Genomic DNA, 17,901 nt, shown 5'->3' with positions numbered 1-17,901 from the left:
CCTGAAGCACAGGAAGACGGTACTGATAGGACACATTCATCCACCTCGCAGGAGAATGAGATTATTTCCTTTATGACAGTTGAAGAGCTTGGCAGGACATGTCTGAACACAAGATGTTTATTCCACTTTGGTAGGAATGTGGTTAAGAATGTGATTTTTTTTCTGTAGAGAAAAACTAAATACTATTAAGGGCTCCAAATCTCCTTCTTATTGAGGAAGCTTTAGTAATTTTAGCCAAGAAAAATTTTAAGGCAGATGTTACAAAGTACCATCCGAGCTACCCCCCCAAATTGATATTTTTGGTACTTGATACTCTTAGTAGAGAGTTCATAGAATGTCTAACTTTAAGCACATATAGCCTCCTAGTTAATCCAAAATAAAAATCTTTCTCTAATATAATCTTGGGAATCTGAATAATTTTAAGAATTTTCATTAATTGTGGTTTCTTTTGCATTGCAGTGTTTTAATCTTGGGTGCTTCTGGTGGAGTTGGTACTTTTGCAATACAGGTGAGACAATTTTTAAAATTTTGTGAATAGGAATATTTTGTTTATATGAATTTATAAGTTTACGTATTATATGTTACTTTTCCTTAAAAGGTAAAAGGTAGATATAATAAATGCACTATAATTTCAGCTTGCTCTTCTAAGAGGAATATGTTCTAATGTAGAACAAAGTGTTAACTTGCCGGGGTCCAGCCTTGGCCAGTCCAGAGGTCTTGAAGGAGGTGTAGGGTCGGCGAAATTGAAGAATGAGAGACGCCGTGCTTAGTAGCAGGGGGAAGGCATTTCTGCCTATGCCTTAGAATATACTTTATACATGAATCTGGCAGATTAAAGCAAGACACATTATATGTATTTTGCTTTTCATTTAGTTTTTCAGAACCACATTACACATACATTGTTTTTCATTTAGTTTTTCATTAACTTGAATTCCACGTAGCAGGCACACCCTGAAGCCACCTGTTTTTCCTGTTTTTTGTTTTTTATTAATTTGTAATGGATTGACCCACAAGGCCTATTACTACTCTACATAACACATAATAAACTTTAACTGAATTTATCCTATCCTCTATCTTAGCTACTAAATATTAGACTTACTGTATCTACTTCTAAAATTAACTGCTAATTTTATCTACTATTTTGGCCACTAGGTGTTCTATTAACTTATTTTGACCCAAACACCAAACCCCCACTAAACTTACTCTATTTTTCTAGCATACAATACCTACACCTAATTTTCTATAATACCTATTAAGTTGTTTATCAAGAGAACTCTTTTGTGCTTTAGTGAGCAGGCGCCAAGGAGGTCCTTGCCTGCCCAACCCTCTGTAGGAATGGCAGAGTCCTGACATCAAGCTATTTTCCAGTAATATTAACTCTGTGGTTTCCATTTATCATACACTGCTGAACAGGAAAGTGGAGGATGGTTGGAGGTGGAAAAGTATTCTGATTAGTGCTAGCCCACTGAGGGGGATACCATAGTCGACCCCTAACTTATAAGCAACATATGGAAGGCCTTGCACAGTAGGTATAATTTGCCTAAAGTTAACTTTTTCCTTTCATGACTAAAACCTTAAGTGAGTTCCTTTCATGGCTAAAACCTTTAGTGAGTTAGGTGTTGTAAGCAGAGAAACAAAGAGCTCTTTTCTATGTAGCTTTTTGAAAGTTATCCCATAGTCAATATATATATATATATACTTTAGTGCTATTCCCAGCACAAATCTTATGGGATTTCCAGTCATATTCACATCAATTTTCAAATTATTACAAAACAGCAATCCTCAAAGCAATGTTCAAATTTCATTAATATTATCATTCTTATAATTAAAATCAAGAGGGATAATGGTTTCAGTTTTGCCAGTCTTCCAGCCCTGCGGAATTCTCTTCCCAGCTGCAACCCTGTCATACAGCAGGAATGGCGCCGCCTCCGCCATTAACTTTTTCATTAATTTAACATGAATGAATGTGTGGGTGTCTTACATAAAAAACTGAAAGAGAGCTCTTAGGGAAGGAGACCATGGGCAGTGCAGGTAAATGGGAGTTTGCAACTTAGTAAGAAATAGCTAAAGCCAAAAACAAATGTGAGTTTCCAGTCAAATTTCTGCAAGGTTTTTTGTAAAAATTGATAAGCTGATTCTAAAATAAATGTAGAAAGGCAGTAGCCAAAATACTGTTCAGACAATACTCTTCCCAAGTGATCTACTTGTTCTGTGTAATGCCAAACATACATGGACATACATGGACAAACTTCTACTGAAATGCACATGAAATTCTAAAGGACCTGAAATACCTCAACAATCTTGAAAAAGAACAAAGAATATTGCACTTCCCAATTTCAAACTTACTACAAAGCCACAGTAATCAGAACTCTTTGGTAGTAGCATAAGGATAGACATACAGATGAATGCAGTAGAATTAAGCATCCAGAAATAAACCTATACATCAACAATCTCCTGTGTTGGGGATTTTTGTTATTTTTTCTGCAGTACTGGGGATTGAACCAAGAGATATTCTACCCCTAAGCTATATTCCTAATTGTTTTTAGTTTTTATTTTGAGACAGGGTCTTGACAAGTTGCCCAGGCTGGTCTTCAACCTGTGAATTTCTTGCCTTGGCCTCTAAAATTGCTGAGATTATAGGCATGCACCACCTCACCTAGCTACAGTCCATTGCTTAAAAAAATTTTTTTTATTGGTGCATCTTAGTCATACATCTTAATGGGATGCAAGATGGTAGAGACATACTTGCACACATCATCCAATTACCCCGTACCCAATTCCTACCCCATTTCCTCTCCCTCCCTCTTCTCATGTTTGGCTTAGTGATTGATATGTTTGTTAAAGTACATCATGTGCATTAGAAAATTTCCCTTGCCGGGCGTGGTGGCGCACGCTAGTAATCCCTGCGCTTGGGAGGCAGAGACAGGAGGATCACGCAGGTTCGAAGCCAGCCGCGCGCGCTGGCTTAGGAAACTCTGTTTCCAAATAAAAATGTAAAAATAGGTCTGGGAGTGTAGCCCGGAGGTAGAAGGGCTTCCAGGAACCCCAGTACCACAAAAAAAAAAAAAAAGAAAAAAAAAGAAAATTTCCCTCTTCCTCCCTCCCATCCCCTTCAATTAGGTTGCCTTATTTGCTCATCTATGGTATTTCCTTCTTCATCTAGAGTTCCTCCCATGACCCATTTCTCCCTAGCTTTCGCATATTAGGGAGAGTATCTGATTTCTTATATTTTATGACTGACTAATCTCACTTACCATAATATCCTCCAGTTCCATCCATTTCCCTGAAAATGATGTAATTGTGTTTTTCTTTATGGCTGAGTAAAATTCCATTGTGTACATATCCCATAGTTTTGTAACCCATTCATCTGTTGATGGACATCTTGGCTGGTTCCATAGTTTGGCTATGGTGAATTGTGCAGCCGTGAACATAGATACACATGCATTAGTTTGGTAATTTGGTTTCCTTTCTTTTGGGTAGATACCCAGAAGTGGTATTGCTGGGTCATATGGTAAGTTTGTTCCCATTCTTCTGAGGATCCTCCATATTGTTTTCCAAAGTGGTTGCACTAATTTTCAATCCCACCAGCTGACGTATTAGAGTTCCCACTTCTCCACATCCTCACCAGCATTTGTTGTTGTGTTTTGAATGATTGCCATTCTAGTTGAAATCTCAGGGTAGGTTTTTTTTTTGTGTGTGTGGTAATGGGGTTCCTGGAAACCCTTCTACCTCCAGGCTACACTCCCAGACCTATTTTTTATATTTCTATTTGGAAACAGCAAGGCTGGCTTTGAACCTGCGTGATCGTCCTGTCTCCCAAGCGTGGGGATTACAAGTATGTGCCACCACGCCCTGCATTCAGGGTAGTTTTGATTTGCATCTCTCTCATTCCTAATGATGTTGAGAATTTTTTAATGCATTTATTGGCCATTTCAATTTCTTCCTTTGTGCAATGTTTACCTAGTTTACTTTCCTGTTTTTTGATTGGATTATTTTCTTAGTGCTGAGTTTCTAGAGTTCTCTGTATATTCTAGATATTAGTCCTCTATTGGAGGAGTAGTTGGCAAAAATCTTCTCCCATTCTGTTGGCTCTTGGTTGAGGCTCATGATAGTTTCCTTTGCTGTTACAGAAGCTCTTCAGTTTCATGCAAGTAAAAGGCGAATCAATACATGGGATTATAGTCCGTTGCTTTTTAACAAAATTGGCAAGACCATTAAATGGGTAAAAAATGATCTTTTGAAAAAATGTTACTGGGAGTAGATAGCCACATACAGAAGAATGAATTGGATCCCTGCCTCATATCCTATAACCCTCCTCCAAAAAAGTGGATAAAACATCTAAATATAAGAGGTAAAACCAAATATAAGAGGTGTGGTGGTGCACGCTTGTAATCCCAGTATTTAGGAGCCTGAAACAGGAAGATTCGGGTTTGTGGCCAGCCTCAGCTACTCAGTGAGGCTCTCCACAACTTAGTGAGACCTTGTTTCAAAATAAAGAATTCAAAACAGGGCTAGGGGTATGTAGCTTAGAGGTAGAATTCAATCCCCAGCACCACACACAAAAAAAGAGGTAAAACCATAAAACTCTTAGAAAAAATAAGGAAAAAACTTGTACACTAATGTTTGTAGCAGCATTATTTGTAATAGTGAAAAGAATTAACTCCAGTGACCATCAACTGATATTACTCAGCCACAAAAAGGAATGAGATTCTGATGTGTAATAACAACCTGGCTGTAATTTCAAAACTTAATGCTAAAGATCATGTATTATATACTTTCATTTTTATCATATTTCAAACTAGACAAATATATAGAGGTAGAACACAGATTAGTAGTTGTCTGGAGGGTGGGGAAGGGAATGGGAAACCAGTGTTTGGTGGGCTTGAGGTTTGTTTTGGGGGCGATGAAAGTATTATGGGATTACACAGTGGCGATGGCTGCACAAATTGTGAGTGTGCTAGAAGCCACTGAATTGTATGTTTTAAAATGGCTAAAATAGTTATATAAGTCTATGTTATATAAGTCTTATGTCAAAAACAAGAAAGCCCAGGCATGGTGGTGCACACCTGTAATCCCCTGTACTTGGCAGTCTCAGATGGTAGAGTTGCAGGTTTGAAACCAGCCTCAGCAACTTATTGAGACCTTGTTTCAAATTAAAAAATAAAATAGGGGCTGGGGGTGTAGCTCAGAGGTAGAATGTTCCCCCTGGGTTCCATCCCCCAGTAACACACACACACACACCACCACCACCACCACCACCAACAACAACAACAACAACAACAGCAACAACAAAAGCATTGTGCCAAGCATCCGGGAACAGGCTGGTCCCAGTGGCTCTTCCTGCTGTGGTCAGATGTTTAACTGGCTGCTTCCTGAGGGAAGGGGCTTAATTAAGCCTCTCTTAGTGTGGAGGAAGAGTGCTTTTCCCCAGTGTGGGGATTGCTGAGCACCCTCAGATGCTCTGCCATATCCCTTTCCTGGAGGGAGGCTTTGGGCACAATGCACATCCTCAGAACCCACCTTAGATTTGAGAACACAGGTAGTCCTGGGAGCTTCGCACCCCTGTGCTGACTGAGTTGGGAGAGAGGCAAAGATTCCCATGGGATACACATCTTGACTTCCTTTAAGCTTCACCATTGGATACCCAGAACCCAGTCCAGAGACTTGAGTGTAGGTTGAATAAGTAAATGGAAGAAAGGAAAAGAAGGAGGGGGAAAAAATAAAAGAACTATATTTCACTGGTTGGGCATAAATTGCTACAACCGGTTGGGAAAAACATTTAGCACCATCTACTAAATCAAAATCTAAATTACTCTATAACATCCCACACCTGTGGGATGCTGAGACAGGAGGATTCCAGGTTCAAGAACAGCCTCAGAAATGTAGCAAGACTCTCATCAACCTAGTAAGGATCTGTTTAAAAAAAACAAGAAATTGAAAAAGGTATAGAGCAGAGGTAGAATGTACTTGGCCTGCATTTTCTATGTGAACTGTATAACTGAGTAAACCATATAGTATATAAGGGGAGGTAGGGTTTTTATGAAAGTATTCCAACTACTAAATAAAAAGAAATAGAACATCAGTGGTTTGCAATCAGCAATAAACAAATATGGGTTTTGCAGTACTGGGGATGGAACCCAGGGACATTCTACCTCCGAGCTACACACCCAGCCCTATTTTTTATTCTTTATTTTGGAACAGGGTCTCACTGAATTGCAAAGGGCCTCACTAAGTAGTAGCTAAGGTTGTTCTCGAACTGCAATCCTCCTGTCTCAGCCTCCCAAATGCTGGGATTACAAGTATGCGCCACCACGCCCAGCTTCAGATATAGATTTTTAGCAATGATAGTTGCTAAGACTATATATATAAAAAAGCACCAATCAGACGTGGTGTGACTACTCTGTTTCGTCAGATACTCTCCATAGTTTTATTTATATTTATTTATTTGTGTGAGAGGGTTACTGGGGATTGAGCCCAAGGGCATTCTACCTCCAAACTAAACCCCAAGCCCTATTTTATTTTTATTCTAAAGCAGGGTCTCACTAGGTTAATGAGAGTCTCACTACTTGCTGAGGCTGTCCTTGAACCTGTGATCCTCCTGTCTCAGCCTCCTAAGTACTGGGATTATAGGCATGCGCTGTCACACCTGGCTTTCCATGGTTTTGGTATAGATTGAATCGGATCCACTCTCCGGATTCATCTGCCAAGTAACAGAAAATGGTTTGTATTTTTCCACAGATAAATTATAAGAAAGCAAAGGAATATAAGAGGAGCCTATAATTTAAGAGATTTAAAAGATGTCGTGTGTGTGTGTGTGTGTGTGTGTGTGTGTGTGTGTGTGTGTGTGTGTTTACTGGAGATTGTACCCAGGAGCATCCTACCTCCAAGCCACATTATATTATGAAACAGGGTCTCACTAAGTTGCCGAGGCTGGCTACAAACCTGTGATCCTTCTGTCTCAGTCTCTCAAGTACTGGGATTACAGGTGTGTACCACCACACTCAACCTCAGCAACCTCCACAAATTAGTGAGATCCTGTTTCAGAATAAAGTAGGGCTGGGGGAGAACTCAGAGGTAGAATGTCGTTGAGTTTAATCCATAGTAACTAACACACACACACACACACACACACACACACACACACACACTACTAAACTATAGTGTCTAGGGAATGCATATTTGTATTATAAATTGTTTTTTAATGCCAGGGTTGTTACTGTAAAAACCACAGTAGTCATGACTTATAAGGGAAGCAGGTATTGGAACATACCACATAGAAGTGCCTTTAAAATGGCTTCTGGAAAGCCAGGCGTGGTGGCGCACGCTTGTAATCCCAGCATTTGGGAGGCTGAGACCGGAGGATCACGGTTCACGGACAGCCTCAGCTACTTAGTGAGGCCCTCTGCAACTCAGTGAGACCCAGTTTCAAAGTAAAAAGAATAAAAAATAGGGCAGGGGGTGTAGCTCGGAGGTCAAATGCCTCTGGGTTCCATCCCCAGACCAACAAATAAATAAATAAATAAATAAATAAATAAATAAATAAATAAATAAATAAAATGGCTTCTGGAGTTCCTTTTCTACTCTATTCTTTTCTTTCTTTCAGTTGAACCCAGGGTGTTTTACCATCAAGCTCTATCCCCAGCTCTTTTTTTAATTGTGAGACAGGGTTTTGCCCCATTGCCTAAGCTTACCTCCAACTTGCAGCCCTACTTCTCATCTCTGAAGTTGCTGGAATTACAGGTGTGCCCAGCCATGTTCCATTTCTTTATCTGGGTCATATCTGCCTTATAGGTATCTTCTGTTTTAAACTAACCCTTTTAATAATGTTCAAAGATATTTAGAGCTAAGTGGGAAAGGAAAAATTAGAAATTTGGGGAAAAATTGTTTAAGCATGGGACATTCTTCCTGAAGATTTAGTGTTATTTAAAGAGAAACACACTGAATGTATGTGTTTAGCACATACTTATTCTACCTCTGAGCTACACCCCTGTCTTATTTTTTATTTATTTTGAAACAGCTCTCACTAAGTTGCAGAGGCCTCACTAAGTAGTTGAGACTGGCCAAGAATCTGCAGTTCTCCTGTCTCAACCTTCTAAGTACTGGGATTACAAGCATGTGCCACCATGCCTGGCTTCCTCAACAATTTTTTTTAATAGAGATGTTAGATAAACTATGGTCACAATGAACTACTTACCTTGGATTATATCCTTTACATATTTGAATTTGACTTGGGATGTGCTATAAAAAGTAATATGTCATTTTACTCAAGAGCCTCTATTTATAACCCATATATTTATATAATAAATTATATATGCTTTCACTCCTAAATGTTTTAATTATCCTCAGATTTTCAGGGTATATCAATTCTTTTTTTTTTTTTTTTTTTTTTGCGGTACTGGGGATGGAACCCAGGGGCATTCTACCTACGAGCTACACCCTCAGCCCTATTTTTTTTTTATTCATTATTTGGAAACAGGGTTTCACTGAGTTGCAGAGGGCCTCACTAAGTAGCTGAGGCTGTCCACGAACCCGGATCCTCCTGTCTCAGCCTCCCAAATGCTGGGATTACAAGCGTGTACCACCACGCCTGGCTTCAGGGTATATAAATTCTTGATCAATGATGCTTTTTAGAAATTAGAAATTAGAATTGGGTATGGTGGCACACACTTGTAATCCCAACATTTGGGAGGCTGAAACAGGATCACAATCTGCAGACCGCCTCAGCTACTTAGTGAGGCCCTTTGCAATTCAGTGAGACCCTTCTTTAAAATAAAGAGTAAAAAATAGGGCTGGGGGTGTAGCTTGGAGGTAGAATACCCCAGGGTTCTATCCCTAGTACTGCAAAAGAGACAGAGAGAGAGAGAGAGAGAGAGAGAGAGAGAGAGAGAGAGAGAAAGAGAAAGAGAGAAAGAGAAGAGAGAGAAAAATTAGAAGCTGGAAGCTGGGCCTGGTGGCGCACGCTTGTAATCCCAGCGCTTGGGAGGCTGAGACAGGAGGATCACACAGGTTCGAAGCCAGCCTCAGCTACTTAGTGAGGCTCTCAGCAACTTAGTGAGACCCTGTTTCTAAATAAACTATAAAATAGGTCTAGGAGTATAGCCCGGAGGTAGAAAGCCCCTGGGTTCCACCCCCAGTACCACCACAATAAATAAATAAATAAATAGACTAAAAAATGGGGCTGAGAGTGTAGCTCGGAGGTACAATGGCCCTGAGTTCCATCCCTGGTACCGCAAAGAAAGGAGGGAAGGAAGGAAGGAAGGATGGAAGGAAGGAAGGAAGGAAGGAATTAGAAGCTGGGCATGGTGGTGCATGCTTATAATCTCAGTACTTGGGAGGCTGAGATAGGAGGACTGCAGGTTCACGACCAGCCTCAGCAACTTAGTGAGGTAGGTCCTCTGCAACTTAATGAGACCTCTTTCAAAATAAAGAATAAAAAATAGGGCTGAGGGTATAGCTCAGAAATAGAATGCTCCTAGGTTCAATCCCTAGTTCCGCAAAAAAAAGGAAAGAAATTGGATAAGATTATGAATGGATTTAAAGCCTAGTGATTTTGGTATTTAACAGATATTTCTTCAGCACCTTTGTATGCTGTGGAGCAGGATTTCACAGTGACCAAAGCAAACACAGCTCCTTTAGCGTCCAGTGAATCTTTATAATTTACGTGAAGGAAGCTCAGGACAGGATTGAGAAAACAGCTGATCTCTTATGACCTCTAACTATCAGTACACAAATTTCTTGGTGAATTTTAAGTAGATATTCTTGTTAGGCTAAAAATAGTGCCCTTTTAATTCTATGAAATTGATATTATAGAAATAATTACCATAGTTTTGGAGCAGGATGCTTTCTGGATATTTAATCCTGAATAATAGTAGAACTTAGCTTTCTTTTGTATTTAAATCTAGTTATTCCTTATTATTTTAAAATTAAGTCATCTGCATTTTTAGAACCTGGGGCCCATCTATCTGGGTCTTTTTACTCCAAAGGAGAGGACTTGATCCATGTTTTAAAACTAAAATAGCGATATTTTCTTCCCCATCTTCTTCAGAGGACCTTTCCATTGTTACAGAGCACCTGATAGCTGATTGCTTTGATACTGTCTGACTCAAGGCTACATGAAAACTTTTTAGAGATACAAATGAAGAAATGTTACACATTTATGTTCTGAACATATTTAAAGTAGTGATTTCTTGAGGGGTGTGATTTTTTGTTATTGTACTTGTTTATTTTGTTGCTGTGGTACTTTGTCATCATTGAAAGTGTGAAATTTGAGGCAATCATCTCTTATCTGTTCTGATCACAGTAAGGCACTGTGCTCTTCTCTAAGTGGACTATTTAAAACTTCATGTCCTCAGTCGGGCGTGATGGCTCCTGCTTGCAATTCCAGCATTTGGGAGGCTGATACAGGAGGATCGCAGTTTGAAGACAGCCTCAGCTACTACTTAGTGAGGCCCTTTGCAACTCAGTGAGACCCTATTTCAAAATTAAGAATAAAAAATAGGGCTGGGGGTGTGGCTCGGAGGTAGAATACCCCTGGGTTCCATCCCCAGTATGCAAAAAAAAAAAAAAAGGAAAAAACAAAAACAAAAAAACAACAAGAAAACCCCCAAACTTCATGTCCTCAAGGTGACTGATTATCTTGTTTAAGGAAAATGAGATCTATTTGGGAGGTTTTTTCTTAGTAAACAAAAGTTAAATCCTTTTTACTAGTGTCTGCCAGATGTTTTCTATAGTTCTTGTGAAGATGATGCATTTAAAGTTCCCTCGAGATTAGTCTGATACATGAACACAGGGTGCCAACTCCTTTAATACAGTCGGTTTTTTTTATCCCCTCCCCTCTTTGCAGGTAATGAAGGCGTGGAATGCTCATGTCACAGCAGTTTGCTCTCAGGATGCCGCTGCACTCGTCAGGAAGCTTGGTGCAGATGATGTAATTGATTACAAATCTGTAAGCGTGGAAGAGCAGTTGAAATCCTTAAAACCGTGAGTAACTGAGCAGTGTTCCCATTGGAGAGACAGGCGCAAGGACTGTTAATGCAGGTCTGAGGTGCTTTGGGGGCTTTACAGTCATGGTGGAATCTGAGAAGAAGCTGAAAACATTTAGATGGTTCCATTTTAATTCCAGAGGTTAATATAGTGTTATATACTGAGGAAGTTATTTTGCTTCATAGACTTTTGCCAGTCTTTAAGTTCACATACTCTTATTGCTGGTTTTTAAGAGCTCTGAAGACAAAATTGGAAGTGTGTTCCCTTTTGTGGCATCTGTCACCTGAGGGAGAATATAGTTAGTATAGGAGAACACATGTCCCATTAAGCACCCTTTCAGTGTTTATTGTCTGTGTAAGAGAAACAATGGAAGAATAAATACAGACAGTGGAGCACTATGGATCTGCTCAGTGTGTCTGAATGCCAGGCTGTGGTTTTGGCCTGAGGTACCAAACAGAGACAGATTTAGGAATTCTCCCAAGCCCCGTTGCTATGACTGTTTCTCCCACTTATTAATCAATACAATCTTCATTAGCCAAGACAAAGCTGAAGCTGAGAGTACAACTGAAGAATATTTGCTTGCTTGCTTTCTTTCTTTCTTTCTTTCTTTCTTTCTTTCTTTCTCTCTTTCTTTCTTTCATACTGGGAATGGAACCCAGGAGCATTCTACCTCCAAGCTACACTCCCAGCTCAATTTTTTATTCTTTTTTTTTTTTTTTGGTATTTATTTATTTATTTACTTTATTGAAAGTAAATGTTATACATTTAATCTGTATTTGGTGCCCCCTCCCCCCCACTTCCCTCCCCCCCTCCCGATACTTAATACCCAGGCTAACCTTGCTATATTCATACTTTTATACCTATTTGGAGATAGCCACTCATCAATCAAGTTCAGCCTCCTTCCTCTCTTAGTTTTCTATTCAAACTTTGCTGAGATTTCCCTTCCATTATCTGGAGTCCCTCTGGTATCCCCACTGCTCACTCGTTTGGGCATATTAGAGGAAACATATGTCCCTTCTCTTTCTGTGTTTGGCTGATCTCACTTAACATAATGCTTTCCAGCCCTTTCCATCTTCTTACGAATGACGTGATTTTGTTCTTCTTTATAGCTAAATAGAATTCCATTGTGTGTATTTCCCATAGCTTTGCAAACCATTCATCTGTTGATGGGGGCCTAGGTTGTTTCCAAATTTTGGCTATTACAAATTGTGCTGCCATGAACATAGGTATGCATGTGTTGCTGTAGTTCTCTGTTTTCAACCCCTTTGGAAACATATCTAGGAGTGGTAAAGCTGAATCATATGGTGGATCTATTCCCAGTTTTCTAAGGAATCTCCACACAGATCTCCATAGTGGCTGAACTAGTTTGTACTCCCACCAACAATGTGAAAGAGTTCCTCTTTCCCTACATGCTTGCCAGCATTTAATATTGTTTGATTTCTTTATGCTTGCCAATCTGACTGGGGTTAGATGGAATCTCAGTGTAGTTTTGATTTGCATCTCCCTGATGGCTAATGATGAAGAACATCTTTTCATGAATCTATTGGCCATTTGTATCTCTTCTTTTGTAAAGTGTCTATTCAATTTGATTTCCCATTTTTTGATTGGGTTGTTTGTTTTGCTAGTGCAGAGTCTTTTGAGCTCTTTGTATATTCTGGATATTAGCCCCCTATCGGAGTGGTGACTGGTAAAGATCTTCTCCCATTCTGTAGGCTTCTTCTTTAGGTTCTTGATGGTTTCCTTTGATGAGAAGAAGCTTTTTAGTTTGATGCTATCCCACTTGTTGATTCTTGCTTTAATTTCCTGAGCTTTGGAGGTTTTGTTGAGAAAGTTACTGCCTGTTGCCTATATGTTGTAGTGATGAGCCTATGATCTCCTCTAATAACTTCACAGTCTCTGGTCTGATTTCTAAGTCTTTGATCCATCTCGAGTTGATTCCTGTGTATGATGAAATATAGGGGTTTAGTTTCATCTTTTTACAAATGGATAGCCAGTTCTCCCAGCACCATTTGTTGAAAAGGCTGTCTTTTCTCCAGTGTATGAGTTTGGCCCCTTTGTCAAAGATTAATTGACTGTAGGTGTGTGGATTTGTTTCTGTATCTTCTATTCTGTTCCACTGGTCAGTGTACCTGTTATTGTGCCAGTACCATGCTGTTTTTACTACTACTGATCTATAGTATAGTTTGAAGTCTGGGATTGTGATGCCTCCTGCTTGATTCTTGTTGCTGAGAATTGCTTTGGCTATTCTGGGTCTTTTCTTTCTCCATATAAAGTTCATGATTGCTTTTTCTAGGTCTGTGAAGAATGTAGTTGGTATTTTAATGGGAATTGCATTGAATCTATAAATCATTTTTGGCAGAATGGCCATTTTGATGATATTTATTCTGCCTATCCACGAGCACGGGAGGTCTTTCCATCTTCCAAGGTCTTCTTCAATTTCTTTCTTTAAAGTTTTATAGTTTTTCTTTTAGAGGTCTTTTACATCTTTGGTTAGGTTTATTCCTAGGTATTTTATTGGTTTTGAGGTTATAGTGAATGGAATTGATTGTTTTATTTCTTTCATTGTGGATTCAGTGTTGGTATAAAGAAAAGCCTCTGCTTTCTTTAGGTTGATTTTGTATCTTGCAACTTTACTGAATTTGTTAATTAACTCCAGAAGTCTTTTGGTTGAGTTCTTAGGGTCTTCTAGGTAAATGATCATGTCATCTGCAAATAAGGATAATTTTAATTCCTCTCTTCCTATTTGAATTCCTTTCATTTCTTTCTCTTGTCTTATTGCTGTGGCAAGAGTCTCAAGGACTATATTGAAGAGGAGTTGTGATAGTGGACATCCTTGTCTTGTTCCCGATTTTAGGGGAAATTCTTGCTGTTTTTCCCCATTCAGTATAATGTTGGCTTTGGGTTTGTTGTTGTTGTTTTTTTTTTTTTTTTTTTTTTGGTGGTACTGGGGTTTCTGGAAGCCCTTCTACCTCCGGGCTACACTCCAAGACCTATTTTTATATTTTTGAAACAGGGTCTCTTACGCCAGCGCAGCTGGCTTCAAACCTGCGCGATCTCCTGTCTCCACCTCCCAAGCGCGGGGATTACAAGTGTGTGCCACCACACCCGGCTCTGTAGTGTTTTTAACATGAATGGGTGTTGGATTTTTCGAAAGCTTTTTCAGCATCTCTTGCTATGATGATGTGGTTTTTATTCTTGATTCTATTTATGTGGTGGATGACATGTATTGATTTGCGTATGTTGAACCAACCTTGTTTTTCTGGGATGAAACCAACTTGGTCATGGTGTATTATTCTCTTGATATGGTTTTGAATGTGTATGGCTAGTATTTTGTTTAGAATTTTTGCATCTATGTTCATTAAAGATATTGGTCTGTAGTTTTCCTTTCTTGAGGTATCTTTATTTGGTTTGGGGATTAATGTGATACTGGCCTTGTAGAAGGAATTTGGGAGAGTTCCATCTCTTTCAATTTCTGGGAATAAGTTATGCAGTATTGGTATTAGTTCTTTACTGAAGGTTTTGTAGAATTCAGCTGGAAACCTATCTGGACCTGGGCTTTTCTTTGATGGAAGAATTTTTATTGCCATTTCTATTTCATTGCTTGCAATTGGTTGGTTTAGGCTTGCAATGTCCTCTTGGTTCAGTTTAGGTAGGTTAACTGTGTTTAGGAATCTATCAATTTCTTCCATGTTTTCTTGTCTATTTGGAGTATAAATTTTTAAAGTAGTTTCTGATAATCCTTTGAATTTCTTCACTATCTGTGGTGATGTCTCCTTTTTCATTTCTGATTTTAGTAATTTGCATTGATTCTCTTTTTCTTTTGGTTAGGTTGGCCAGGGGTTTATCAATTTTATTAACCTTTTCAAAGAACCAGCTTTTTGTTTTGTTGATTCTTTGAATTGTTTTTTTTGTTCTCTATTTCATTTATTTCTGCTTGAATTTTAATAATTTCCTGTCTTCTGCTGGCTTTGGGATTGGACTGTTGCAATCTTTCTAGGTCCTTGAGTTGTGCCAATAGGGTCTGAACTTGGTGATTCTGAGTCCTTCTTATGTGGGCACTCAATGCAATAAACTTTCCTCTTAATACTGCCTTCATAGTGTCCCAGAGATTTTGGTAAGTTGTGTCTCTGTTTTCATTTATTTCCAAAAATTTCTTTATTTCTTTCCTAATTTCTGCTCTTACCCATTTATCATTCAATAGTGTATCATTCAGTCTCCACGTATTTGCATAGTTTCTTTTGAGTTTCCTGTTGTTGATTTCTACTTTAATTCCATTATGGTCTGAAAAGATGAAAGGAATTATATTACATCTTTTGAATTTGCTGGTGCTTTCTTTGTGTACCAGGATGTGATCTATTTTGGAGAAGGTTCCATGAGCTGATGAGAAGAATGTGTATTCTGTAGTTTCTGGATGAAATGTTCTGTATATGTCTATTAGGTCCATTTGGTTTATAGTTTTCTTTAGTTCTAAAGAGTCTTTACTCAACTTTTGCCTTGAAGATCAATCCAGTGGTGTGAGAGGCGTATTGAAGTCTCCCAGATTATTGTATTTGGGTCTATTTGAGATCTGATGTCCCGAAGGGTTTCTTTTACAAACGTGGTTGCATTCACATTTGGAGCATAAATGTTTACTATCATTATATCATCTTGGTGTATTGTTCCTTTTAATAAGAGGAAGTGCCCTGATTTGTCTCTTCTAATGTGTCTTAGTTTAAAGTCTGTTTTGTTGGATATCAGGATTGCTACCCCTGCCCTTTTTTGTTCTCCAGTAGCATGGCATATCTTTTTCCATCCTTTCACTTTCAGTCTGTGAGTGTCTTTGGCTGTTAAGTGAGTTTCTTGCAAACAGCATATATTTGGGTTATGTTTTTTGATCCACATTGCCAATCTATGTCTTTTGATTGGTGAGTTAAGTCCTCTGACATTAAGAGTTATTATTGAAATATGATTTTTGTTTTCTGTCATTTTGTGTCCTGTCATCTGTTTGGTAGCTTTTTCTTTCTTCCTTACTTAGAAGCCCCTCTGATCACTTTCCTCTCTTCTCTGGTTCTGAAGTCTGCTTCTTTTTTCTTCTTTATGGTTTATTTCTTTAAGTATTTTCTCTAGTGTTGGCTTTGAATTCATAAATTTTTTGAGATTTTGTTTATCTTGAAACACTTATATTTTGCTGTAGTTTTGCTGGATAGAGCAGCTTCGGTTGGGAGTTATTTTCTTCCAAGGTCTGAATCATGTTGTACCAGTCTCTCCTGGCATTCATGACCTGGGTTGTATAGTCTGGGGTGGTTCTTATTGTTTTGCCTCTGTATGTCACCCGACCTTTTGTTCTCACTGCTTTTAAGATCTTTTCCTTGGCCTCTATGTTAGTCATTTTGACTATTATGTTGCATGGGGAGGTCCTTCGTTGATCTTGTCTTAATGGTATTCTGTATGTCTCTTGAACATGAAGATCTATCTCTCGTTCCATGTTCGGGAAATTCTCCGAAATTATTTCTGTGAAGAGATTACGGATGCCCCTGGTCTGTACCTCTATCCCTTCTTCAATGCCTTTTATCCATAAGTTAGGGTGTTTCATGTTGTCCCAAATTTGCTGTATGTTTAGGTTTTGTTGCTGTAATGACTTCTGCATACTATTGACTGTGTTTTCAGTGTTGGATGAACTGTCTTCTAACAGTGATATTCTATTTTCCATTTCCTCTAATCTTCCAGAATTTCTTTCTGTTGCTGACTTCATTTTATTTACTGACTCTTTCATTTCATTCCAAACCTCTTTCTGATTCTTTCTTAGTATTTCTAACTCATCTTTCATCTCCTCTAGACTTGTTTTAAATCTTTTTATCATGTTATAGATTAAGATTCGGAACTTCCCTTCTTGCATTTCTTGTAGGTCAGTATTTGTGACTTTTGTCATTTCTCCATTATTCCTAGTTCTCATGTTTTCAAAGTTCTCAGGTCTGCTTTTCTGCTGTCTTCCCATCGTTAGTGGGTATTATTTTTAGCCCAGTCTTTGTATTAGGACTTTAAAAAAAGACTTATCCCCCCAGAAAAAAAACTTATCCCCCCAGAAAACCAAAACAAACCCAAAGACCCAAAAAGTAAAATAAACATTACCAAACATAGTAAAAAATAAAATATAAAAGGATAGAAAAATAGTAAAAAATAAATAAATAAATAAATAAAATAAAAGAGATAACAGTCCTACTATGTTGCTGATATATGGTGAATCTTGTATTTGCTTGGAGTGTCCCCTTGTGGCCCCGTGCAGGTATCGCGCCTTAAGCGCTCTTCTTTGATCCTGGAGTTGAATTGGCCCACTTTGCACACACTGGCACTCACTTATATCGTACTCACAGTGTGCTCGCCGGGTCCGTGGCTCCTCTGAATTCACGCTGGCAGTCCAATCTTTGGCTCTGAAGCTCTGGCAGCTCTCCTGTATCCTGATGACTTTCGCTCCCTCGGTGAGCAGGTCCACTTCCCGTTCCCTGCCGATCTCCGGGTGTGTCTGGGGGGCCGCCTTTGTTCGGCGAACAGTGCCTCTCAGGAGCTCCAGTTAGCTAGCAACCTCAGGTATTGGAACTCTCTGGTCACTTTCAGACTTTAGAGCTTCTCTGGAAATGTTAAAGACCCAAAAGTCCCATTTGGGCCAGCGGCCCTGAGGCCACTGCGCCTGCGCCTGCACTCCTCCGGCCGCTGACTCTTCAGCTCACTCTCTGCTTTCTTTGTGTGTTGTGGTGAATCTTGCAGTTCAGTTGCTGGGTTTTTCCTGCCATACTCCCCAAGTCTGTTTTGGATCGTACGTTTAATTTTTTCTTTATTAAGACACTTCTGTCTCAGTAGTTGAACTTAATTTGCTTCAGCTAGTGAGGAACACTGCGTCTCTCCATCGCCATCTTGGAAATTCTCCTTTATTCTTTATTTTGA

General features: G+C 39.0%; 1 protein-coding gene across 1 annotated transcript in view; it reads left to right on the top strand.

The window, feature by feature from the left end:
- RTN4IP1 (reticulon 4 interacting protein 1) overlaps positions 1–17,901 on the top strand; it is a gene marked incomplete at both ends in the record, with an annotated part of 56,782 nt that overhangs the window by 22,083 nt on the left and 16,798 nt on the right. Inside the window, 2 exons of the mRNA XM_080699708.1 lie at positions 460–508; positions 10,844–10,980. Coding sequence (XP_080555834.1) covers positions 460–508; positions 10,844–10,980 — 186 coding nt within the window. The remainder of the gene's footprint in view (positions 1–459; positions 509–10,843; positions 10,981–17,901) is intronic.

The sequence above is a fragment of the Muscardinus avellanarius genome, assembly GCF_963383645.1.
Source record: "Muscardinus avellanarius genome assembly, chromosome: 8".
In the NCBI taxonomy this organism is placed as follows: domain Eukaryota; kingdom Metazoa; phylum Chordata; class Mammalia; order Rodentia; family Gliridae; genus Muscardinus; species Muscardinus avellanarius.
Note: the sequence above shows the minus strand (reverse complement) of the source record. Positions and strands in the feature narration are given on the sequence as shown.